At 40.7% G+C, this 26597-nt stretch overlaps 1 protein-coding gene across 1 annotated transcript in view; it reads right to left on the bottom strand.

Moving 5' to 3' along the window:
- The window catches only part of serinc5 (serine incorporator 5), a 30424-nt gene that overhangs the window by 1788 nt on the left and 2039 nt on the right, over positions 1–26597 (bottom strand). The window contains exons 2-11 of the mRNA XM_034200763.1: positions 16279–16446; positions 11932–12104; positions 6602–6684; positions 5790–5883; positions 5127–5338; positions 4345–4437; positions 3099–3225; positions 2370–2439; positions 2155–2191; positions 751–895 (exon numbers count right to left, since the gene is read on the bottom strand). Coding sequence (XP_034056654.1) covers positions 751–895; positions 2155–2191; positions 2370–2439; positions 3099–3225; positions 4345–4437; positions 5127–5338; positions 5790–5883; positions 6602–6684; positions 11932–12104; positions 16279–16446 — 1202 coding nt within the window. The remainder of the gene's footprint in view (positions 1–750; positions 896–2154; positions 2192–2369; positions 2440–3098; positions 3226–4344; positions 4438–5126; positions 5339–5789; positions 5884–6601; positions 6685–11931; positions 12105–16278; positions 16447–26597) is intronic.

Here is a 26597-nt window from a genome sequence, read left to right as displayed (position 1 = left end):
GAGTAACCCCACCGACAATCAACATCAACATTGTAGATCAGCAAGTTGCAAAATGTCTGGCTGCTTTTTGAGGTTTGGCAGGGAGCAGTTGGTTCTTTGTTTCTCTGACACAGCTGCAACCGAAAACAACTCTTTGAGTGCAATGAGAGAGAATCAAAACAGTAAATCTGCAATAAGCTCAAAAATGCCTTTAAGGCCTGTTAGGGCAAAGTTGGGTAAAAATCCCTATTGGTTCGTCACAACCAGTTATGCTTTATTATAATTTGATTCAATGTTATGATAACAATATGGATTATAGAGACTTTACCACCAGACTAAAGGAAGGCTTTATCCCACAAGCCATACATATGCTAAACTCCTGAACTTGCACCATTTTTTATTGGTTTTTTTATTTGTTTTTATGTCTTATATATATTTATGTTGCATTGTTGGAGGAGCCTGTGACTTAAGTTTTTCAGAGCACATCTACACTGTATCTGTGCATATAACAATGAAGCCCTTTGAACCAGAAAACAAGTAAACTAATGACCTTCTGTGATCCTTTATCTGATCTTTAATCTTGATTAAATGCAATTTCCTTGCCTGACATTTCTACTTGAGAAAGCAGGAAAAGCACAGGCTTAACTGACTGATTTACATTTAGTGTTCCAGGAAGCCAAACTAGGAACCTGAGAAATTGCTTATTAGAAAAACAGGAAGAACTTATTTAATTACATGCCCAAACAACAGTACAATTAAAGCATGACTTACTGGAACCAGTTGGTGACGGTCATCATGAGGTAAAGCGATCCGAGGAAGAAGACAGAGTGGAAGCAGGCGTAGCCATAGATGGTTCCCTCTCTCTCGTCATAATTCACGTTCTGGCCTCCACCAGTGTTCTCCTCATCATAGTCGTCTAACAATAACAAACAGGGTGTGGGTGAGCGACACTTTTCAACTAAGTAAGTAATAAAGTAAAGGCCTAAGCTTTATCTTAATGTGATGTACTACAAAGACCGAACATAAGAAATGATTATAAATACATGTGACTTGCTCCATTTGGAGTGACAACCAGGAAGTGGGGGTTGATATAGAGTCACGTTTTGGGAATCAAAGTTTCTCAATTCTAAGATGTTGCATGTAAACGGTGGAGAAGGGTCAATCTCTGTGCTAAAGTGACAACATTCGTTATTTTTTAGTATAGTTAATTACTCCTTTTCCAAAAATGGTCATCATAGGATCCTGCTGAATTACATGTATATTCAGGCAAAATAACACCCAAACCTGTTTTGAAGATTGGCATAAGTTAGTGGACACATTGGGAAAATACCTTAAACACATGAGGTCTTAAAGGATGTAAAAATGTAAATCACAATAAACTCAAGAGAAGAATATGTGTTCAAGTGGTGAGACATTTGCACTATTTTTATTTGTATATTATTATTGTTATTTTGCAGTGTTTCCCCTACCATTGTCTTGGAGGGGCGCCAACGAGCCCCCCCTGAAGTTCAAGGTTTAAAAAAAAATATATATATATATATAGCACCAAATTGCAAATAATTTATATCTACTGTCACTTTTCACATTGAACATGTGCTCTTTTATTAAATAAACTAAACACTTTCATTTTAAGTTGTGAGTTTAGTGTTTTTAACCCTAAGAAACAGATGCATCAATCAATAACAATGATCCCCCCCCCCCAGGCAGCACCCCCCAAAAGCAGTAACCCAAGGGAAAACACTGTTTTGTGTCCTTTATATAATATGTTGCATTGTTGGAGGAGCTCTGGGTACGATTTTCATTGCCATAACTACACTGTAGCTACTGTGCAGCATATGATAATAAAACCCTTTAATCTTGAAAACATTTCTTGTGGTTCTATTTGCCAACACTTGACTTGTTTCTTTTATTTCCAGCAGAGGGCAGTGTCACTCTATACACATTGTCTCGTTGCTGCTGGTCCTGCTTCACTGTGTCATACTACTCTCCTAGTAACAGTGACATCATCCATGTTTGCTGACCAATACTTTCTCACCATCCTGAATGTGGCTGAGGAATAGCAATGAGTTATCCCCTCTGTGTGCAAACACTATCGTCCACACTGAGAAAAATGGAGAGGCAGGGGGAGAGAGGGGGGGATGCAGTAGGGAGGGGACACTATTTTACTTTCCTCACCTGTGTCATCACCACAACAGAAACAGCAGCGAGCTCTCTGCAGGTAAAAGAAAAACACACGTTACCACCAACACTCATTATGTCTCTTGGGCCTACTTTGTTTAATTTGATAAAGACGTGTAATTGCGATAGTCTGATCCTGTTCATTTGATTCATTAGTCGATATATTTGATCAACCCACACACTTAGTGGGATGTGAATAATTGTGCATTTACCTCAATCTCTGGCTCACTGTTCCCATACACTCTAAGCGCTGCAGAGCTTCGTCTGGTGGTGGAAGTCAAGCTAAAGGGAGGGTGGAGAAGGAGAAACAATTACAGACGGAGGGAGAGAAAGGTAGTCATTTTGTAACTACGTATTTTTCCATTCATTTGCACAGTGTAATTCGCTCTCCTTCAGGGAACAAGCGTAGGAGACATGATGCCTCCGCTTGATGGGAAACACATGTTAACAAACACACAAATACATTAGCTATCTCTCACACGCCTAGCCACGCCAGAGCCAATCATGCACTGCCTCTGCTGAGTCACGGCCAATCAAAACGACCCTGTCTCTGTCGCTATAGCCTGCCATGAAACACTATTATTTCACATTGCTTGGAACAGAACTGTAGATAATGTGTTTGGATTGTGGCCTTCTCGTTAAATATAAACTCTTTAAATGTAATGATATACAACTAAAAAGATACAGTATATATATTATATGGAAACTTAGCTTGCAATTGAGTAGATATTGAGATCAGAAAAATAGAAAAGCAAGAGGCGTGTGTGTATGTATTTGTGTGCATGTGTGTGTGTGTGTGTGTGTGTGTGTGTGTGTGTGTGTGTGTGTGTGTGTATGTGTGTGTGTGTGTGTGTGTGTGTGTGTGTGTGTGTGTGTGTGTGTGTGTGTGTGTGTGTGTGTGTGTGTGTGTGTGTGTGTGTGTGTGTGTGTGTGTGTGTTACCAAGAGTAAAGCACACAGCCAAACAGGATAATGGCTCCAACAGCGGTCACGATCTGCTTGTCACTCTCCGTCGCAGAGTTGATGGGAAACACACACACGGTGGTGTTCACACCATTTCTTTCCACGACTAGATAGAAAGAAAGTGAAGACAGAGATGGATGAGGGCAAAGAAGAAGTTGAGTGAGTGAGGAGTAGGATTATTGAGAAATATGCAGTGTGTATTTTGGCACAGTGTCAGTGGGAGAGCAGGAGGAAAAATGGAGACTTCGCTATAGATACAATGAGTACACAGGCGCCAACAACCCCACAGTGTGTACTACACTTGTTGTGTTACTTAGCGAGCATGTGCTGATATTAAATATTTATGGTAAGATTATCTTTACAATAGTATGGCAGCATAGAATATTATCTTGACAGCAGCAGTGGAAACAGGAGCCTTGTTGGGATGGATTCCTCAGGCTCTGCAGAGTAATTCCTTTAAGATTCACAACTTCCCATAAATCTCAGTTTACCCTTTTAGCAGCTATTATAGAGATTGTAATGCCTTATCTTAGACAGGCTTCACTATGTGGTGTTGGGTTTATGTGTCTTCCTTTTCAGTGAACTAACACTTTTCACTGAACAGATTCGCAGGAATCCTTATCTGTTATGATAACATTGAACACTTCACAGTCAAATCTGTGTTTTCAACTGGAACAAAACATTACAAATTGTATACCCTGTTTATCTAGGCCCTTTTTGTTTTGTTTTATGTATATATGTCACACTGTGGGACTGCGGGAAACGGTATCTCGAGATTTCTGGATGTATAACACATGTAGTAATTCTGACAATAAAGCTGACTGACTTTGAAAGTATTAGTTTTTTGGGGAGGGATGATCCTCGTTCCCTTGTTAATTAGTTAATTTTAACCAAGGGTTAGGGGGTTAGGGTTAAGGGCTATTTATTCATTAAAAGTAATATGAGCATATAATGTATGTCATTTTTCAAATGTTTTTTTTATTTCCTTTTAAATGACAACAAATACAATAAATGCTAATCTTTAAGTTAAAGTGAAAGTGTGAGTGACTTCAGCTTTTTTACTGTAACTTATTTCCCAATTAAACTGAATATTAAAGTGGTTACAAGGCACATTTTTTCTGTCTCATTTAAACAAAATGCTGTTCATGTTTTCAGTGGAAAGTGTCCTTAAATCCAATAAAACTATATTTTTAAATCCCAGGTGCAGATGTCTGTTGATACTCACTTTCTTTTGGTTTGCTGGAGAAGGCTGAGAAGGTGAGGTACATGACGTACACACTGATGACTCCGGGCTGCAGCAGGCCTGATGTGGGCTGCACTGCAGGGACACAACATTAAACAAAGTATTCATTACTTACTGCTAGATTCTTGAATTCTACCACATATTGTAAGTATTATAGCCATCAGTCTTTATTATCTGTTTTATATTTCCTATGGGTCCCAAATGTGAAATGTGTGAAATACCCTTTGTGATATATAAGTAGCTTTCAAAAAAACAAAAGCATCCAATGCAAATGCTTGTATATTTTGTATTTGACAGTCAAATGAGACAAGTACAGGTCCTCACTGTGGAGCAAATTATAATTCCCTTAAGAGATAAATGATTTATGGACAAAGTTTGTCTTTTGTTATATTTAATAAAGCAATAAAGAAAGTCTATATACAATTGAAATCGATCTCAAATGCAGGAACAGAGCAACTTCATCCTCAAAGGATCAAACGGCTTTGTAACCAGAAAACAGCTTACAGTAACACTATATAGTAGAGAGAAAATAGCCAACTGGTCCCACCCATCAACTGTCTTAGGCATTATCTAAACATCCCCCCCATTAAACCATAAAACCCCCCAGTCCTTAACCATTTGCAATCCTAAACATATGTCTCTGTTAAACACATGTAGGACTAAAAATACTATTTAAACGAGTAAAAGGCAATCAGAGTATAAGACATCATCTATACTGTATATATTATGTAAATGGTTATATGAACATTTGACACGACACTCACGCTTCTGTATGCAGGGGGAGATGGCCAGCAGTGAGACGAAGAGACACAGGCTGCCGTTGATGCCCAGGAATACCTTGTTCAGTAAACAGGCCTCGGAGTCAGTGTAGAAAACTCCCATGAAGACCAAGGCCCCGACCGCAGCACTGAACAGCATCAGGGTCACAAAGGCCAGGGCCGCGTACCACAAGCGATTATGCGTCACTCCTGAACTCCTGCAGACAGAAAGAGAGCGGTAGAGGAAGAGAAAGCAAAAAATCAGTTTTGCCATGGCTAGAAATCCAAGATTTGAATAAAATACACATTCTATTACAAATTGAAAGGTTAGGGTTTACTGTAATGGTTACCAAAACATCTAAATATTTCAAAACAATCAGCTGTGGTATGTGTGTCTGTGTGAAACTGAGCACACACACTCCTAAACCACATGCATCCTGGGAAATGTCGGCCAAGCCCCGCCTCCATCCACAAAAAGCAAAGAAACACGACTTCTTCTTTCCAAACTTACTTAATACCCCCAGGGGAATACGTGTCATCCCAGCTTTCACATGATCAAACAAATAGCACTCCACTGCTCCTATTTACAGGTCGCTCATGTTAACTTAAAAGAGCTGGAGACTTTGGATAAAAAAATAGACAAGAGCAGATAGAAGACATGTTGCTCACCAGTTTGTGTTCCATCTGTGTGCAAACTTCACCAAAAGCATGAGCTGGATCAGCAGGAAAATGAAGCCACCACCCGCTCCTATGCAGCGCCACGCTGTGTGGACACAGGGAGAGAAAAGCTTTAGAGGTGAGAAGACCTTACAGCAGATATCTTTGACTTGATGCACTTTCATGCTGCAAGATTATATTAAAACCAAAGATAAGATGGCAGGGTAATTTTCAGAAGTTTGTGTGAAAGGCAGTGTAGTTGAGTGAGCTTGGATAATGTTGCATAATTAGAAAACTTTTCTGATATGTTTTATCAATTCCTCTTGCTCTTGTTGTGGAAACTTTCACTCGTCAACAATCTGGAGATGTAATACAAATAATAAAGTTGGTTCGATGCAAATCAAAGTTGTCTTAGTAGTTCTTTACTCAAGCTGGAAGGTACAGGTCATGCAGAGTACAGAGTAGTCTGCAGGAGTGGACACAGAGGCAAATGTGTGTGTGTGATTTATAGAGGACTGTTGCTGTGCAGACACAAAGAGATAACACTTTCTCCTGACTGTTATCTTGCAATGCTCTCATAAGGAACAAGAGCCGCATTGTACAAGTATGACCTTGAAGCTACCTGTTGGATACAACAGGTCGAATTGACCAAACATTTCTCAGTATAATATCATCATTTGGTTTTACCATATAAAGTAATATAAGAAATTGCCACTACACTCTTTACTTTGCTAATTATGTGGGATTATATGAATATGTTCTCAATCAAAATACAGCATGAATACCAGCTTTGAAGGCAGTCCTTTTGAGGGACCTCTCTTTACCTTCCAGAAAGACTTCCTCATTCGGGATGAAGAAGCCTCCAGCGCAGCACGCCACCAGCACGATGAACTTCACCAACCAGAACCTGACATTTAAAACAGTGATATTGTTAAAGCTTCTACATGGAAAAAGTAATCATAACACACAAAAACAGCTGACACAATAGATCTGTTTCCCATACACCTCCCAGCAGAAAAAAGATTAAACAGAAAAGAACACCTGGCTGTCTTATCTTTCCTCCTCCCTCCAGAGAGCTTCCAGTTTTAGTTTTTGTATCTCTTAAGGCGTACAGATAAGACCCTCTCACAGGAAAGGGAGGGGATGATTTGTTCTAAAGCAGAGGTGCCCAGTACGTCGGCTGCTACATGCAGCAACACACGGCGGGGATGGCGGAGAGAAGCGCTCCAAGGGCAAGGTGTGGTTAAATGTTACCCGTCTCGATGTGGACAATGCTCCTTGCCAATAGTGTTTAGCATGTAAGGGCGGTAACACGAGCAATTTATCTAAACATTTATCAAAAGTGCTCCACATTCAGACGGAGGAATGCACCGGGTTGGACTGTCTTTCTAGTAGCTCTGTAGCCCCATCCACGAGTAACTTTTCCACGTCAGGTGTTATGTATGCTAGCAGCAACACACGGAGTTAACACAATTATACAAGCATGGGTTAATGATTAGAGGTAACTGAGTTACTCTTTATTTTGTTAAAGTTTCAGCTATTCTGTTTACAGTTCTGTCATCAGATTATTTCGTACGATTTGTTAAAACATTGTTGTTTCTTTTGATGTGAAATATTATTGATTGAATTAATAAAAAGCAATGTTAATTTTGTTCACAATTTGTTTAGTTAATTTAATAATATATGTATTTTTGAATCAAGTATTCATCTTTATTGTCTTTTTTGTTAGTTTACACATGCCTAAAACAACCTCAAGCTAAATCTAAAAGTTGATGGCTAAATAAGAGCGTTTGAGAAATTGTGCAAGGCATACAGTAATAGTCCGAATAGTCGATTCATCGTTTCATTAATCAATAGATTAATCGGTTATCAAATTAGTCGTTTGTTGCAGCCCTATTATCCCATGTATAAATAAAACGTGTTATTCAGCAACCCTTGCAATTTGGGATTTTATTTTTGGTTGGTAGACCTCGGTGAGCTGGTCATTTCAAAAGTAGCTCACCAGCCAAAAGAGTGTGGGCACCCCTGTTCTAAAGTCTCTGCACATTGATGGTCAAACGAACCTGAAAGCTGACCTGAACACTCAGAGGTAAGACACACGCCTTCAACATTGCATATCAAATATTCAAGGTAAACATTGGAATAACAGAGGCGGTAAATACTGAATGTCTGCCTAAGTTAGGATTTTGAAACTCAAAAAATGTATGTGTCAACACAAAGCATACAGTTTAGAAAACTAAAAAAGTAATCTTGGATGAGATGACAGTTACAAATACTAAGCAACACTCAATGATATGCTCTGCATTATAAGGTAACAGGTGTCTATGTTTATGTCATAGTTGATATATAAGCGTATTAAATTATGCTCAGGAAACTGTTTCGAGATCCCCTCTCATGTTGCAGCATTAAATAGTTTGGACACAATATCTTATGATTTCTAGTATTTGCAGAGATACTGAATGGACCTAACTAATGGCCGAATGAATAAAAACATAAGCACTAAGAAATAACAAACAACTCCACCTTTCACATTGCATAGAAAATATAAGAAATAAACATGGGAAAATGCATGTGCCAACACAAAGCATATAGTGTAGGAAATACAGAATACTTAGAAATAAGTCATCTTAGATAACAAGTAAATAATACTAAGCAACACATTTTGGAGGATGAGATCTGCATGATAAGGTAACAGGTGTCTATGTTTATGTCATAATGTATATAAGACTATTCAATTATGTTCAGGAAAACTGTTTTCGAGATCATGTTGTAGGATTAAATCTTTGCACACTATATCTTGTGATATGTGAACTAATAGCAGAATGAATAAAAACCTGACTGCTTGCAATTTGCATACCTTCCATCAAGTGATTTATTTGTGTTTACCTTTGTTTTCAGAGATCAACACAACACATTTAGGGTGCCAGGCCAGCAAGACATTACAGATGGATGTAAATTGTTTAATAAATGAAAGGATGTAAAGTGGACAGAAAGGGGGGGGGGAAGAACGTTTGTATAGCCCTTATTAAAAACATTCGTTCCTCAAGTTGTAAAAATGTGCTAATAACGTTATTCTGAGAGTTATTTCCCTCTGCATTATTAACGTGCATCTAACTCACGGGACCCAGGGGCGGCGCCAGGGGGTGCTGAAGCACCCCCCAGGATTGCCAAAGCACCCCCAAGAATTTTTTTTTTCTTTTTTTCGAAAATAATAATAATAATTTTTATTAAATCAAATTAGAAATATTATTGATTACATCAATGCAAATGTGAAACAAACACATTTTTGACTAAAAACATAAAGCCAACACAGGTGATATGATTAGGCCAATGGCCAGCACCGATTCGATTTTTGACCTACCCATAGGCTAAATGACTTTGTGACACTTGAGTGACTTCCTGTTAGCTAGAGCGCCAACTTATTTGCTAACAGCAAAGTGAAAAATTGATCGTTTTTTAGTCCTTAAACGTCCACGTGTGGACACTCAATCAAAGCCACCTGAAAGCGAGAGGGATTCTGCACATAATAGCATAGCCTCGTGAGTACAAGTAGCTTACTTCTGGGTCTCTGTGTTTCATTCAAGCTCTGCTCTGTGTGTGTGTGGCACGAGCCATTTTGTGTGCGTGCGCGAGCGAGCGAGATAGAGAGCTCACGCACCGGTGGGTAGGCCTATCTACTGGAGATCGTTGTGGTTAGCATCTGGTGCTAGCTAGCCAAGCTAACGGATATAAGGAGCTTTTTCAACAACAAGGTGGAGCGAGAACTCTCTCCAGTCAGACTGAGAGTCTCAGATAACCTCAGCTCAGGTGAAGTAAAGGACTCTCAGTGTTTAGATAGTTATCTTTAGTCTAGTTATCCCAGTGGGTCTCAAACGGTTTGTTTTAAAAGGGGAGTTGTAAAATATCTATAAAGAAATAGAAAATCTGTTTACAGTTCTGTTTCATCTGGGTGTTGAGAGATGTATCCATAGATCTCTTCACGTTGCTCTCAAAGTGCACCAGATTGATGCTTTTAACTTCAATATTTAAAAAAAACCTTCCCGGGGAAGCATGTCCCCGGACCCCATTAGAGGAGGTGAGGTCCCTCCTAGAGGACGTGAGGTCCACTCCCCACTTGTAAAAATAGCACTTTAGCCCTGCTTACACCTATATGCCGTGAGCTGATTATCGAGCCTTCATTGTAACAGTCGCGGGTGCACTGTGTGTGTGTGTGTGGGGAGTGTTGCAGTAGAAAATTCAACTGTAGCGCTGGTAATGTTTGAGCACCCTCTATGAAACGTCAAGCTACCCCACAGCACCCCCTAGAGTTAATCTCTGGCGCCGCCACTGACGGGACCGCGCCGCCCGGCACGTTCATGTTACGTGTTCAGTACTACATGAGTTTCTCTTTACCCATGGATGCACAATAACAACGCCTTACTGCCAGCCCACGGAGCTGTAATAATGGATATATTGCACATGTTTGCTGTAATTCATAATTTGTAAAATATTATACTACATGGGCTGTATGATGTAAATCTTGTACCGTAAATGTTGTATTAAATAAAGTTAATATTACCGACGTAGATTAACGTTCCTGTAGCTTCTTATTGCACTTGCAATTGTTTTAGTTACTTGTGGGCTACTTAACATGAATAATCACAGTTACTATCCTTTTACTCCATCACATTTCAAAAAGAAATAGGCTATTGTTATTTTTAGGGATGCACGATATTGGTTTTTTGAAACCGATACCGATACCGATAACTTCCTGCTTCTCAAGACCGATACCGATAATAAAAAAAAATGTACGCCACTAATTATTTTAATGCGATTAACGCATGTGTATTTTTTTTTCCTTGGCCGCCCCGTAGTTTCAGAGCGCATCGAGTTTAAAATACCATCTACAAGCTGATGCTGACAGCCCCGCTCCTGCCGCCCGCTTGTGGCAGACCACACTTCCACGCTCACCGGCAGGCACCGACTGGCCATCTGGAGGACCGGGAGGGTGTGTGTATGTGTGGCCCGAGCGAGCGAGAGACCTTACGTGCATTGTTGTTGTTAGCATCTGGTGCTAGCTAGCTGCGCTAACGGATATAAGGAGCTGTTTAAATGAAAACAGAGGAGCGACATTTCGCCACAACTGCGCCGAGCACTTGACTTTATGCAGGAAGCCAGACAGCGGGACATTGTACGAAAAGTCAGCACACTCAGCACGGATAGTGCGCAACATGATTGCAGCGTCCAGGCAGCTCCGGTTCGAGCATGCCTTGAGTTGCACATAGCTCCAACGCCCATACCACCGACGACATGTTTGTTTACTGTCCTGGCTTCACGGCCGCACACCATTTACGTCACAGCCGACGAGTTAGGGAGCGCTGGATTTGTGAAGAACTCCCCTCTTCCTAAACCACTAATACCACAGTACTGGCAAAACGGGAGGAGCCGAGTGAAAAACAAGCGTCCCTCATCCCAATCCACCCACACCGCAGTATTTTTTTCTTTTTTTTTACCCAAAAAATATATTGTATATTATCGGGGCTATTAATACTGGTATCGGGTTTATCGGGATGACGTCATAATTCCTAATATCGGACTGATAATTATCGGGCCGATAATTATCGTGCATCCCTAGTTATTTTAACTCCACCACAGTAATCCATCATCAGCTTTACTTTTTAGATAAAGTTTTAACTCACAATTGATCATAACAGGCTTCAACATATACATTTTTATATATTACCAAGTGGTTTCATGTACAACCCACACAAGTATCATGCTAAATGAAGCTCTGTTGCTTGGATATCACTAGATCCTGATGTCAGCGTAACTTAGCATAATTTACTAGCTAGCCGCTAGCTGCTAACTGCCACCTCGTTAATATAAATCCAGTACCATGCTGTCATGAACGCGCGGTGCTGTTACGTGTACGCAAATTTACGTGCTTAATGTGAACGAGCCTTTTGGGCGGCGTGGTTAAAGTTGCGCATGCTCGATGAGCGCACATACGGGTACTTCTCAGGCATGCCGGTTAATCTGTGACGTTTCGCTCTCTCAAAAGTTGGGCCATTTTGTCATCATGCGCCATTGAGCAACTCTCATAGGAATGAATGAGGCCCCGCCTCCCACGCTGTATCCAGTTTTTATTATACATCCATGGGAAGGCCTTTCTCACCCGTTGTGCACGGCCGCCCTCCAGCCTGTGCTGTTGTGGATGCGGATGGTGAAGATGGCGAAGAAGAGGAAGAAGCAGGCCATGCCGAAGCACACCTTGTAGACGGCCGAGTAGCCCACCAGAGTTTGGCCGTTCTCCTCTGACTTCTCACACATCTGATTGTAGAACGGGATCTGATTGACACAATTACAAACACTTTGATTAGATCATTATGGTGTTGAACCCCCCCCCACCTCTGCTCATGTTTGTCTAGAAGGCTGCTTCACAGAAAAGGCCGGAGAACGTCTATTCTGAGCGTCACGCCTCTAAAGAGCAGAAAGAGAAAACAGGCGGCAACAACAAGCACTCTTTCTCTCCATGTGGCCCTCTTTCATCCCCCGTTCTCTGCGGGCTGTTAGAGGGGCCTTACAACTAACTGTCAGTGTACAGAAACAAAAGGCGCAGATGAATAAATTAACCGCCTTCTATCAGCAAGGGATTGGGAAGAGCAAAGAGCAGAGAGAGATGGAGCAAAGGGAAAAGATTGGCAGATCCGTCTTTTTAAAAAAAAATGTCAACCTACAGTGAGCAACGTAATAAAACACAAAGCAAAAAACTGGAATCAGTAAAGTAGATAAGGACGTTGCTGTGGCCTTCTACAGGAAATTGTGAGTGCTTCAGTGGCTCGGTGCCAACAGAAGAGACGGCCTTCGAAATGATAACCAGAGGATGAAGTCTTGAATTTATTTCCTTTCTCTGATGCCCCCTGACATTAGAGATATGAATCAAAGTCAAATACAAGTTCTGCTTTTCAAACAGGGGTCAAGCTTTGAGAGAACCACAGATATTTACATTCAGATAACGCTTTGACTCGGCTTTACTAGTTATTGGCAGAGTTTTTGTTCCTTGAGGTTATACACATGGGTTAGACGCCAGGGGATTGAGTTGTCATCACCTCAGTGTGGAGCACAGTCCAGAGCCAGATCAAAACATAGAGTAAAAAGGCCAGTTGGGAGCTTTTGTCTCACGTCGAGGACCATATTAGCATGTCCATGGTGTCGTGATTAAGAGGGAAGGGGGCCGGCTGTTTCGGACAGCTGTAAATCTCTTGAGAAAAGACCAGCACTCTCGTACGCACAATGGCTGCTCTCTTAGCCGGGACTTCCCACTGTGCTCAGTGTGTGACTGGCAGTGTGCGTGTAAATGTGCATGTATGTGTGTGTAACCCAGCAGGCTCTGCGTGGGGCTATCAGAGGCCATTTTGTGCCTGGATGAGTCTTTTACAGGGCTGCCCTCTCACAAGGAGACACACAGTAGGGAGTCATTTGAATACTGTACAGTAGACACTGGCTGGGAAAGAGAGAAGAAAGAAGATTGGTGGAAAAATACAGAGTTTTCAAATAGCATCTTGATTTCAGTGATTGCCATAGTAGCACTGTCAGCTCCTAGTAATCATCCTAGTCTAGTAAATGCTTATTCAGCAACTAAACCTTAAATATTGGAGGATTCCTTAAAGAGGGACATTAACTCTAAAGTGCAGATGATTCCTTATAACTCAGAAAAAAGAGAAGGGAGGATGAAACGAAGATGTATTTTCATTTCATTTCAAACCTTTATTTATGCAGGTGAATCCCATTGAGATCATTGATCTCTTTTTCAAGGGTGACCGGCTGCAAGTAGGTCACATGAATACATATAAACATAACAGAAAAACAAAAAGGACATCATACAGCATATTTACAGCGACTACAGTTTACATAGCTAGTAACATTTACAGGTTCCAACAGTTTCCGAATGGATAGCATCTATCCTTGTTTTAAAAACATTTAGTGGAACCAAATTGCTCAGCTTCCATTCCTTTTGCAGACTGTTCGAAGACAGAGCAGCTGCGCATCTAAAAGCTATCTTCCCTAAGACAGTCCTAGCAGTTGGCCCATTTAATAAAACCACAGCATGTGATCTCAGGCAGTAGCCACTTACAATTCGCCGTGAGATCAGGGAGCAGATGTAGGATGGAAGTTTCCCTAACATGGCTTTGTATATAAAAATGTACCAGTGACTGAGCCTCCGTACAGTTAGCGAAAGCAAACCTGCCCTTGCATACAGGGTACAGTGATGGGTTAATGCTTTACAGTTTGTCACAAATCTCAGGGCACTGTGATAGGCAGCATCTAACTTGACCAGGCAATTGGCAGGTGCATTCATATACATCAGATCACCATAGTCCAGCACAGGTAAAAAGGTCACAGAGCCTTTTCCTGGCCTCAAGCGAGAAACAGGACTTGTTCCTGTAGAAGAAACCTAGCGTAACCCTCCGTTTTTTAAGCAGGTTATTGACATGAAGTTTAAAAGAGAGACAATCATCAAGCCAGATACCAAGGTATTTGTAATAGGTAACCACTTCAAGTTTTATTCCTTGCGTAGTTACAATATCTAAAACAGGCTCTGGTGTCTATTTAGCTTTTGAAAAGAGCATTACCTTGGTTTTCTCAACATTTAAAAGAAGCTTAAGCTCAGCGAGCTGAGTCTGAATAATGTTAAAAACAGCTTGCAATTCAACAACAGCCTCCTTAATGGAGGGACCTGCACAGTACATCACTACAGTCTGACTCACTGTATTGTAACAGATGCAACCAAAGCCTCACAGTTCTGTTGACATTTCTCAGAAACACAGAAAGAGTCAATCTTATAATAATCCTGCGTAATAATGATTCAAAGAGGGGAAAACACATGAGAGCAATAAGGATCAAATGAGAGGGCAGCTCCTGTGTATCTTCTCACAACTTCAGAGGCTAGGGGCAAAAAACTAAAAGCTACCAGCCTGAACTCCTGCCTGCTCCACTATGGCCTTAATTCTGCCATGATATACAAGGGATATTAAGGTATAACAGAGGGATATCTTATTTGCCTGTTGCAGGATAACATTTCTAAAAATCTATTTACACCATAGAGTTAAAGGTGGGGTAGGTAATTTTGGAGAAACCAGCTCGAGTGCGCTAGAATTAGAAAATACACAGCCGGAAAAAATCTACCACTTCCTTACAGAGCCCCTCCTCCAACACACACGAACGCGCACATGACCAATGAGGGCACGAGATAAGTTTGTGCACAGATGGAAGGCTGACAGGCAGGTAGGCCATTCAGTTATTTTAGCCGGGCCTAAATCCTTGAGGGTCTAAGGATAGAGGGTGTCGTTTTTCTCATACTGATATTCTGAACAATCTGTGCTGTTGTATTTGCTGTAAAGTGTCTCTACTGTAGGCTATTTTTATTATATGTACAGCACTTTGGCTCGACCAAAAATCGTTTATAAATGTGCTATATAAATAAAACTTGATTTGATTTGATTTGATAAAATGATTGGTTGTGCTTTTTACAGTACTACAGCTTCCACAGATGACATTTTTTTATGGATTGTCAAAGCACTTAAGATATTCATTGCTATCGGGATGTTAAGAGCATTCCATGGAATATAACAAAAAGTGTATCTCGAGCCGGTTTCTCAAACTTACCTACCCTACCTTTAAACACCAAAGGTGTCTCACTCGAAACAGACAACATCTAGTTAAAAATGAGTGGAGTTTGTATATCCTCTTTCATTTTCACTTCTGCTCCTTGGTAGTCAGCGTTTCTGCGCACTGCACTCTAACGACACTCCTTTGTGTATAGTTGCTAACTTCTGCAAAATCAGTAGCGGAAAGACAGTAACACAGCAGTAGGCCAAACAGTGGAAAAGGTCACAGTGTTGAAGCTACTGTTGGCTTGGTAACTACAGCCCGTGAGCTGACCCCCCACTCTTCTAGTCAGTAAACTAGACAAAACACATGCTGACTGCAGTGGGGTTTGAACCTGTGCTCCCCTGATCCGAACACCAACAAACTAGTCAACTGCGCCACACGCCTCCCTAGACACGGCAGAATTAAGACTTATTGCTTGGGGGGAAAAATATATAAATTGATGTCAACTATAATATAAAGACTAGAAAATGCAGACATAACTACTTTTGTGAGCAAATAGACTGCATTTTATATGATCAGAGAGCAGAAAGGAATTTAACAAATCATAAAAGTTGTTTCGCAATACAATCTAATTTCTTAAAATCCAAAGAGAGCCCAAATTCCCATAGATTAGTGTAGAAAAACCAATTCACAGCCATCAATGCTCTTTGTGCCTTGCTCACCTATGCAGAAGTTTGCTCCAAAAATCTAAATAAAAGGTGGGTTAACTACCTTGAGGATTTATAAATTGTTACGGAACTTTTTCATTCTTTAATTATATACCTCTGTGTATGCAAGTTTATATTAAAAGCATGTACATGTGTGTTTGTGCTGTATAGTGATACTTTGCTTTGGTGATTTATGCACTTACATTCTCTCTCATCTCCTTCTCCACCGTGGGGGACATCATGATGACACAGACGATGGTGACCAGCAGGAAGTAGAAGGCGTACATGATGCGGGTCCCAGTGGACTGTTTGATGTTGGGGCAGCAGTTACAGCAGCAGGCGCAGGCCGCTGATCCGCAGCAGCAGGCCAGCTGCACACAGAACAATGGAGAAAAGAGGGAGGGAAAACATGACCATATCAGTTTCAGGACTTTCCACATCATTATAACCCATCAGATACAGACATAATGTATTTATCGGGCTCTTGGATAAGGAATGACCAGGGTTTCAATGTGCACTTTGAAAACAATGCTGTCGCCTACAGAAGCTTCACTTGAAAGGATGGAATGAAGCAAAATCCCCCACTCTTATGGCTGAAGAAGTTTACCATTCACTAATTGCAACTAATCAAACAGTAAAATGATAACAAGAGGAGCATACAAAAGAGTTACAACGAGAAATCACATTGTCCGAAATCTGAACAACATGCCGCCTCTATCCTTAGACCCTCAAGCAGAGCTAGAAGAAAAACAAGGGGGGAAAATGGAGGAACCCAAATCAGAAGGGCAGGGATTCCTCTTTCAGGATGGCCACACATGCAATGTACCGAATATGGACAGAAATAGCAGTAGTAAATTACTACAGTCGGTTAAACCTTAGAAACCAAAACCGAAGAACTACACACAGTAAAGTTGGCCCTACAAGGTGTCTCCTCGAACAGACTGCTATTCATTCAAGTTCTATGTTACAGTATCATTTATTTGTTTGTTTATTTGGCAGGGACATTGCACATTAATGAACACTTAAAACTTGAAATATGCCAAGTGTAAATATGCCGGATTTAGCTTTGAGCTACTTTCCATCCGCAGTCCCTCACATAAAAACGAAAATTACAAACCAGGGCTCGACAGTAACGGTTGTCATTGGCAACCATTCAGAAAAAATGTCAACCACTTCTTGGCCTTTGGTTTTCATCAGTGGCAACCGGTTTTTAACATAAAGAAATAATGACAGCAGACAGCAAAATGTGCACCCCAAAAGAGATAAATGTTAATTATTTGTTGTGTTAAGAGTGATATTTAATTATTGTTGTGAACAGTCGGAACCTGATACTTAACATGCACGTGCATTGGTGTGATTACGGAGCCAGAAAGCGATGCACGTTTACTCGCGTGCGCGGTGCGCCGTGTGTTTGTATTACAAGAAATGGCGACGCAAATTAAGTTGTTGGCTGTGGGGTAAAAGGTTCGGCCAACACGTCAACATCTCAAACGAATGTTCAAAGTGATTCAACTGATAAAGCGGAAGGTGAACCCGAACGAAAGCAAAAAGGAAATGTGTAAAGATCTGGTAAAAAATATATATAATCACCTCTATAAAAAGGTAACACATTTTAAATATAGTTAGACATAATAAGGTAATGTACAGCATTAATAATTAATATCTAATTCTTAACTGTGAATGGTTTTCATTTATTTAACATTAGAAATGTATTAGTCTGGCCAATCCAAGACTTCAATGCTGAAGGGCCAATGGATCTGTGGTGGGGATCAGCACAAAGGTCAAGAAAACCCAAATTTGAAAGGAAAACAACGGATGACCAAGAAACTAGTGACTTGCTCAATTCATTTGTGGATCTGTGAAGAACAACCGCACTACTGGTATTTACAGTACTATACCAGCAATTGAGGGTGGACAAGTTTACTACCACTTAAGTTTCAAATAATTGTGTTAATTACTTATTGTAAAGCATTTGAACATTCTTTTGTGTCACATGTTCATTATTAAGTTGATGTATACCTGTATAGTATCTTAATTATTTAACATATAAGGTGACTAAAAATGGCAACCGTATTTTCAGTTGTGACAACCAAAAGCTGATGCCTGGTTGCCAGCCTGGCAACCACTTTTAAAAGTTAGCGTTGAGCCCTGCAAACATAGCAGTACAAATACATAAAATGCAAGAAAGGTGTAAGAGTAAGAGTAGAATACCCAAGTATTTAGGACATGGTAATACAAAATAGCAGCATCGATACATAAAGTGCAAGAGGAGATACCCCTGTATTAAAGTGTATTTAGCGGTGATCGCACGTCTGTTTGTTTCTCAACCATTGTTTGAGTTGACCTTTAAAACTATTGAGAGTGGGACAACCCCGTATCTCAGTTGGGAGGCTATTCCAGAATGAGCTGCCTTTTATGGAAAGAACATTTTGTCCAAAAGTGGTTCGTCAGCAGTGGACTTCACAGTCTCCTCTGGTTTCTGACCTAGTGCAACGTCCAGTGGTTTTTTGTGTGTGGATGAATTCCCCTAAGGGAGGGGGGGGCCAGTCCATGTAAACATTTGGTAAATCAGACGTACATAGCGATACTGATAATGGATAAACAAAACAAAATGCATTCATAATCCTTTCATTGCAAGACCATTTCAGTAAAGTGAGCGTTAAAGTAATTGTATCTTAATCCATCCAACATTTTTTATAAAGATTATTCAAAGGTTGCAGCAATAGTAGCGAAATGCGATGGGGGGCAGAATTGTGGGCCATCTGATACACTTTTGTCGAAATTAAGCTTGCACCATGCTGAAACAGCTACTTCTTACTGCAGAAGTATGGCAACTACTGGGCTATAGAAGAGATACCCGCCTGACTATCTCTTTACTCATTCATGGTTTCTATCACATGAGACAAATCCCTTCCTATCCTTCACAGTGGCAACTCTTGGTCAGCGCAGACAGTGAAGTCTTGTCTGAAAACACACACACATACACACACACACACACACACACACACACACACACACACACACACACACACACACACACACACACACACAGAGGCCGACTCTGTTTCTTCTGACAGTTTCTCATACAGAGGGAGAATCTCATAAAGAGAGGCACCGGGTTCTATTTAGGAAAGATGCTCTGTAATTATACAGTATAACGTCTTTCTGTAGCCACCCCGCCCTGCCTCTGTAAGCCTACGACTCCTCATCCTGCAGAACACACACTGCTGTGGTGAGAGGTGAACTTCTGTTGTGGTTCTGCTATCGAGGTGTGGTACACTGTAAAAAATGCTACGTTGGTGCTTCTCTGCTTTCCTTTGTATGTTCTCCCTTATGGGATAAAACACATACTTTTCTACTCAAAAGGTTACGTACATGCCAAGGTTGACCATGATAAGTGTTTTTAGCTACAGGGAAAATTAGTCTCTAGATACAGTCATGATAGCATTAGGTTAGAGAGGTTGTAGAAGTAATATATATAGTTGTTATTCGTTTATAACAGACAAAATCAACATCTCTGTGACGCAATGTGTATGCAAAAGAGAATCATTTTTTACACCTAGATCGGCAACATCTGATTTGTTCTGTCTTTCAGTAATTCTCTTGCTTTTTATAATGACTGAAAACATCTCTACCACCAGCTTGACCTTCACTTTATTATCACCCTGAATAACTGATTCTAACTGGTTGCTGCCTTCACACAAAGGCTTTTCCATCAATCCAGCTGGAGGTGACATGATTTAATCCCATCCCTCAGTCATAACAGTATCTTATCTTCTGTGAGTGTGTGTCCTAAGCCCGGGTCTGTACTGCGGCCAGGGTGTATTGCTGTAGTAAAGCCAGTGTGCAACATTGTCTGATGCGTTGTGTTACGCTCCAGATGCCAGTAATGTGGGGTATGCTGCAGGCTCGTGGATCCACACAGCCACATAGTCAGGATCAGGCTACTTCTCTGGCCACATGCCTTCCCATTCCCATTGTCCTGAGGTTTCCCTGCTAGTCTTTTATCCAGAGAGATTTAACTGTTTTGTTGCCGAGAGATGAAGAGTGGTAACCGATACCCTTGCCTTTTGTATACAAGCTCTGTGGTGTCTGGTGTCAGTTTGCTGGTTCACTAAACCGATTCCCATGTGAAACAAAACTCATTTAAAACTCCACCGAGTTCCCCTCTAAGAGCTGAGGAAGCATTGATGCCTGTTGAGGAAGCATTGATGCCTGTTACTTAACTGCACCTTTCGGATAAAACAAAAGTATGAGGCTTCAGGGTAGCAAGAATTCACTGGATTATTCAAGCGTGAGTACATAGGTCAACATACAATGAGTGGTTCATGTGTAATTCCTTCACCAATATTGTAATGCAGAAGTAGAAACGCAGATACAACATTTGAACCCCTCGTGCTAACCGGCTAAGGGTTATGGGTGAAAGAAGTTTTATACATGTGGCCCCTGGCCCTTATTAGACTGCACACAGCTTAACAGGATAAGCCTTTTTCTTTGTCTCCGCTGCACCCACGTCTTCATCAATGGGCAATTAATTAACCACAACCGACAGAGTAAGCAGGAAGAAAACAGGATGATTCAAGTCGTGAGGGTGTTTAGATTTCATTAGTTAGGGGGTGTTTCACCAGCGGATTGCACACAGCGAGGGGCCAACAGCAAACTGCACTGATGGAGGGGGGGGGAGACGACGAACAGGAATTCCAGCATACACACAGATTTAAAAGAGTATCCATGGTAACCAACGCTGACCCTCTTAATGACACTCAATCCCTCCTCCACGGCCCGCCTGCCCCCCCCAGCATGTCGACAGGTGGTCAGCCGGTCTGCAGAGCACACCCCTACTTCAATATCAACAGCAACCCCCCACTGGCTTCACACTCTAGCCAAATGTCCCAAAGAGAATCACAACATTCAACAGGAACATGGCATTTTAGCCATTTGCTCTATCTTTACCATACTTACAAACAGGGTCGGGAGGGTTACTTTGAAAATGTAATCCGTTACATTTACTAGTTACCTGTAAAGAAATGTAATCAGTGACCTCATTTGAGTATCACAATATAAAAGTAATGTTATCTGATTAGTTTTGGATTCCTCAATATCAAATGCAAGGTAAATAAGTACAAGAGGAAATAAATATAAATAAGATGTTTTTACTTAAGTGTATTATGTAAGAGAACAGAGCAATGTGACCTTAGAAAAGAAGAAACCAAGATATAATCGGTATATGTGTTAGGAAAAATATCACTCGACACCGGCTTGAGAATCAATGATCAGGTCCCAATTTATTATTGAAGGAGCAGAGTTGAATTACATACAGAACTAGAGAATGCAATTCCTGAAGAAATTGCTAGTGGGAATGCTTTATACTGAAAAGCTGACGCTGAATTGCTATGCTGAAATGTAATGTGTAAGAAGAAAGTGAAGAATTTAGATTGAAGTGATATATGAACACAGGGGGCTTGAATGTGTGATGAGAGAAGAAAAGAAAGTAAAAAAAGGCTTGGAAAAGCAGCAGAATATTTGAACTGCAAACTATTGAACTAACTTGATGGTGAATGATCTGTCGCCATGGAAACAACATTTGATGACATCCCATAATACGCTTAGATGCGTTGATGGTTGCATCGTTACCAAACCTGTGAAGTTTTGGGCCATTTGGAGCATTTTCACTGAAGTTATGAGAAAACCGTGTTTCATGGCGAGCATTGTGTTGCCATGGCAACGGCATTTGAAGAAATCTCAAAACTGTCCCGTAGATGTCTTCACGGCTGGACTGTTAGCACACGTGAAGTTTGAGCACTTTTTGAACATTTTCATAGGAGTTAATGTAAAGCGGCATCGTCTTTTATGGCGAGGAAACGGCATATGATGACACCCCATAACGGCATATGATGACACCCCATAACGGCATATGATGACACCCCATAATTGACGTAGAGCTGTTAAGGGCAGGACCATTAACCTTTATCTGAAGTCTGCTGCTCTGAGCATGTCAGTTGGAGTTATGACATCATCCTGTTCCATGACACAGGTGTTTATATTTGAGCTAACGACATATTCAGTTAGAGGAGAGCATTTTCATTGTTCTGAATGAGAGATAAACCTGTTACATGTGAACGTTTTGTTGAAGAACCGTAACAGATATCGGTGAAATTTCAAAGCGTGAAGCATCTCAAGGACCTTGAGTATCTGAAGTGTGCTTTTTGTGTACTTTCGGGTCAATAATGTGGCCTTTTTGGCAGATTAACTAAAGGTGTGCGGCTGCTGCTGTGCGGAAATATCAGCCTGAAATTACAATGGGCTTTAATGGAGACATGTTGAAAGTTGTTGTCACTTCATGCCCTCAAGAGGCATTTTGTTTAATTATTTTTTGCCTAATTATTTGTCATTTTTCAAGCTACGAGATGTTTTCCTACGTTTGTCATGAAAAATTATGTCTCAGGAATGTAGGGTTTGGGAATTATGGCAGGTTTAAAAAAAAATATGAAGGCACATTTCAAGCTGTCCTACACTCTAGCTGTGACATCACACACTCTAGTTATGTTAAAATCTGACGAAGGCCTCTTTACCAAGGTCTGAACAATGTTTAATATTTCTAAAAGTATGAATGTGATTTAAAAGTTGTTTAATATGAATAATGTCAGAAAGATGTGTAACATTGTAAAGTTGGAATGAGGTTTCTGAGTGAAAGTATGATGGAACAGTTAGCAGTTGAAGTCGCATGAAGATTAGTTGAAGTCTGAAGAATTTCTCCATTGACTTCCATGTTAAAAATGTGATGAATTATGGGATATATCTCGGGAATTATGAAAGTTATGAATGAAAAAAGTAATAGCCATTGATTCCCGACCGAGCTGAACGTTTCGATGTTTGAACAGAGTTTCTGCGATGTGGAATGTGGGAGCAGAAGAGGTGCAAAATCCCGGCGGAATAATAATAAAGAATTCGAAGAACAGATAGTTGGAATGCTGTATCAGCATTCCAACTAAAATATGGTTCAACTCACATGAGGAGCCGAAAGTCACGTTACACTTTTATAGTCTTCACAGCATTCAGTATCATAGTCCTGAATCAGGTTGGCAACAGATGGGAAAAGACTGTAGTCTGACTCTAGGTTCTCTTTACGATAGTCAAATGTTGCTCTTTGCCCTCAGAGACAACTCTAAAGGAATGCAGGAGAAAACCGTCTTTTTTTGTCTTACAGGAGGCAGCTGCAAGATCCTGCACAACAGTATAAGATAACTGTATCTTTCCCCAACAATATACATCTTGATAACGTAATCTCATTACATCTAATCTGTTACTCTTCAGGCCTGTTTACAACCCTATTAAAAGGCACCAGGCTGCACTACATTGAGATTCTGTCTGAGAGACCACAACAATCTCACTCACGTCTGAAACTGTCTCGCTTTCTTCACGTCATTTCCTCCATCCTCCCCCACCCTGTTATGTAGAGTGTTATTGTTGTCATCTCTTGTCTTCTTTTCCTCTCATCTTCCCCTCGTTGCCCTTTCTTTGTTATCTTCAGCTGCCCTTTACCCTAAATCACTCACTCCGGTTACTCTCCAGCTGTTCTAGGGGACAGGGGGAGGACGATATAGCTCAAACACCCACAGGAATCTGCTTTAAGTAGAGAGGATGGACAGGACACAGCAGGGAGAATCCCCTCAGGAAAGGAACCCAAAAGCCATTGACATTAAGCAAATGGTTGCAAAGACAGAATTAGTCTGTCTCACCTTTAATTGTTTAACGAGGACCCTGAGTTGCAGCTGGATGCTTAATCAACAATATTTAAGCAACATCTGTGAGTCGTAACAGAGCCTTGAAGATAATTACAATGTTTCTTTCCTTCCTCCATTCTCTACGCCCCCAGACCCAGCAGTGATGAGTGTTGCAGTATTTAACAAACAGGAAAAAACAAGTCTAGCCAAAATCATACACACAGGGGTAAACTGGAGAGCAGAGCCACGCAGACACACCTGCTCCAAAACAAACAGTCCAATCTCAAAAATAGGTCACTCACTTTATCATGGTAGACACAGCAAAGGGTTGGATAGAAAGATTTCTCCTACTGTAAATTCACTAGCCAAGCAGTTGAATTAAATATGCTTCTATGGGTCAGTAACTGAAGACATTTGACCAAATCTGGATGGAATATTTGGCACCAGACTACAGAAAACATCTGCTTCTTCCAAGATTTGAACAGAGGGAAAAACGTGTATCAGTTGATTTGAGATGTTGACTCTGGGTCAGGGTGGGGTAACAGTTTTCCGTGGGGAAATATAGCAGCACATGCAGACAGACATGACTCACAACCAAGATGAACACTGTCAAAACAAACTCGACTGGAAGATTGTGGCAAAACAATTTCAAACAATTGGTTTGGCTGTTCATTCATTCATCTAATCTAATACATTCATTTGTTCTCTTCTTTTATTCTGCCTTATATTTGTAGATTAAGCTGTAACTGGCCGCTGTAAAACTGAGGGAACTCCGCGTTAGTGGCCAGGGGATAAGGAATCATGATGACAAACCAAAATGTCAGTCGAAACTGTAGGCACACCCTCTTATCTCATCTTACTACAATGCCTATAGGCTCCAATAGAGCTGGGAGAAAAAATGAAAAACTTCACAACAGACACAAGGCAGAATCTTTTACATCAAAGTGAGGTTGGCACAAGCCCATGACCAAAACCTACTCCGTTTCTCTTACTTTGTGACTGACAGCTTCACTATTGTTGATATAGCTAGGCAGCTGTATACACACAGCAAAAATGTATCACTGCTCTGTTTCCTATACACAAAGGAAGGGCTTTGCTTCTCTCTTGGCAAATACAGCCCCTAGCTACAACCAACAGAGAGAAACTTAAGTCCAATGGACATAAAAGAAAATAAAGAAAAAGAAGAACTGAGGTACAGTGAAGAGCTGAAAAACAGAAATGAAACAATCCTGTGCAGACAAAGGAGTCCGTCACAAAAATAAACAAAGGAAATAACAAAAAAAGAACGGGAACACAGTGAGTCAAATGCTGTCCAAACTTTTTTCACTGAGGGCCACATACAGAAAAATATACGAAGGGCAGGGCCAATCACTAGAGGTGTATCGCCTCATAAGTTAAGTTGTGAATTAGCAAAATCAATCAAATGTGGGCTTGATACTTGAAAATGCTTTAAGAAAAAGAAAGCCTACATCTCATATCTCTATAGGGTTTCAGTTATTTTGTTAGCAGCTCATTCCTTAAAACAGAAGCCTCAGATTGCTTATAATAAGTGGAAATATGAAGGGTCTATTTCAAGCTTGATATGTAAATGAGTAATTGGGCTTTTTTCTTATCAATTTGTTAGAAAATGTTTTCAACTTTAAAAACTGTGCTTACTTACACATGAATACTACTGTGTTATTACACAGTAATTTATTTTTATTTAATTTATTTGAACGTATATATTTAAAAAGTACAATGTAAGACAAGCACAAGTTTAATTTGTGGGCCCATTTCACCATACTTTTTTAATTTGCTGAGGGCCGATTCAAAATGGCTCGCGGGCCCGCATTATGCCCCTGGGCCGTAGTTCGGACACCCCTGGGCTAAGGCTAACCCTATGCTGTGTTTACCCGAAGAGGAAAGGTGTTGTTTACTAGTGATGCTTAAGTTAGGCAGAGTTGTTAACAATATCATGTGCTTCAAAAAGCTACTGCCAAAACCTGCAAAACACTGATAAGTAACAGGCAAGACATGGGAAGATGTGAGGAGGAGGAGGTTCGTGTAGTACATTATCGCGCTGCTGTGTCTAGAGAGAGACAAAAGAGATGAAAGATTGCCAGTCCCAGCGGGAAAACAAACTCCTGCTGCTGCTGACCACAGCAAGATTCCTGAGGGGAAGCTGGAAATAGCAGACATGTCTCACATGGATACAGTTGGCCAGTAATTCTAATAGTATGACTGACGCAGAAATGTATGTTGGTGGGGACTGCTACAGATGTTTAGTGGTGGTATTCAGTTATAATTTTACAAGTTGAGTAAAATGTACAGTTCATCAACACCTGTTTTTCGAATGACCTGCCCCTCTGTGACATTGCAGTGATAGGCAATAAGCCATCTGTGACAGCTGTGTGTTATAGGTGAACAGATAGTGAAAGTTAAGGATTTCCCCATATTTAGTTTGAAAAGGAAATTCGCAGGAATAGAAACACAATGTTACACTTAACTGTGTCAGAAACCCCACAAACAAAAATAAAACTACCAAATAAATAAACACCAATACACGTCACACCAATCCCTTTTAACCAAATTAATCATTTGTCTTGCAATACCCTGATAGGCAAACATGTTTGGATAATAAAGCACGGTGTACTGGACAAAGTTGGCCAACATGAACACCCTGTTTTTTGGCCTGCACATTCAGAAAGGCCAGAGTGTACAGTAAGTTCTTGATGTGTTACTCAAGCATACTTTATCAAGAGGAATGGTTGCTTTACGCAGCCTCTAGTATCCTCCAGGTCTTCTTGATGCATGGACCC

Source organism: Gymnodraco acuticeps, unplaced genomic scaffold (assembly GCF_902827175.1).
Source record: "Gymnodraco acuticeps unplaced genomic scaffold, fGymAcu1.1, whole genome shotgun sequence".
Taxonomy (NCBI): domain Eukaryota; kingdom Metazoa; phylum Chordata; class Actinopteri; order Perciformes; family Bathydraconidae; genus Gymnodraco; species Gymnodraco acuticeps.
Note: the sequence above shows the minus strand (reverse complement) of the source record. Positions and strands in the feature narration are given on the sequence as shown.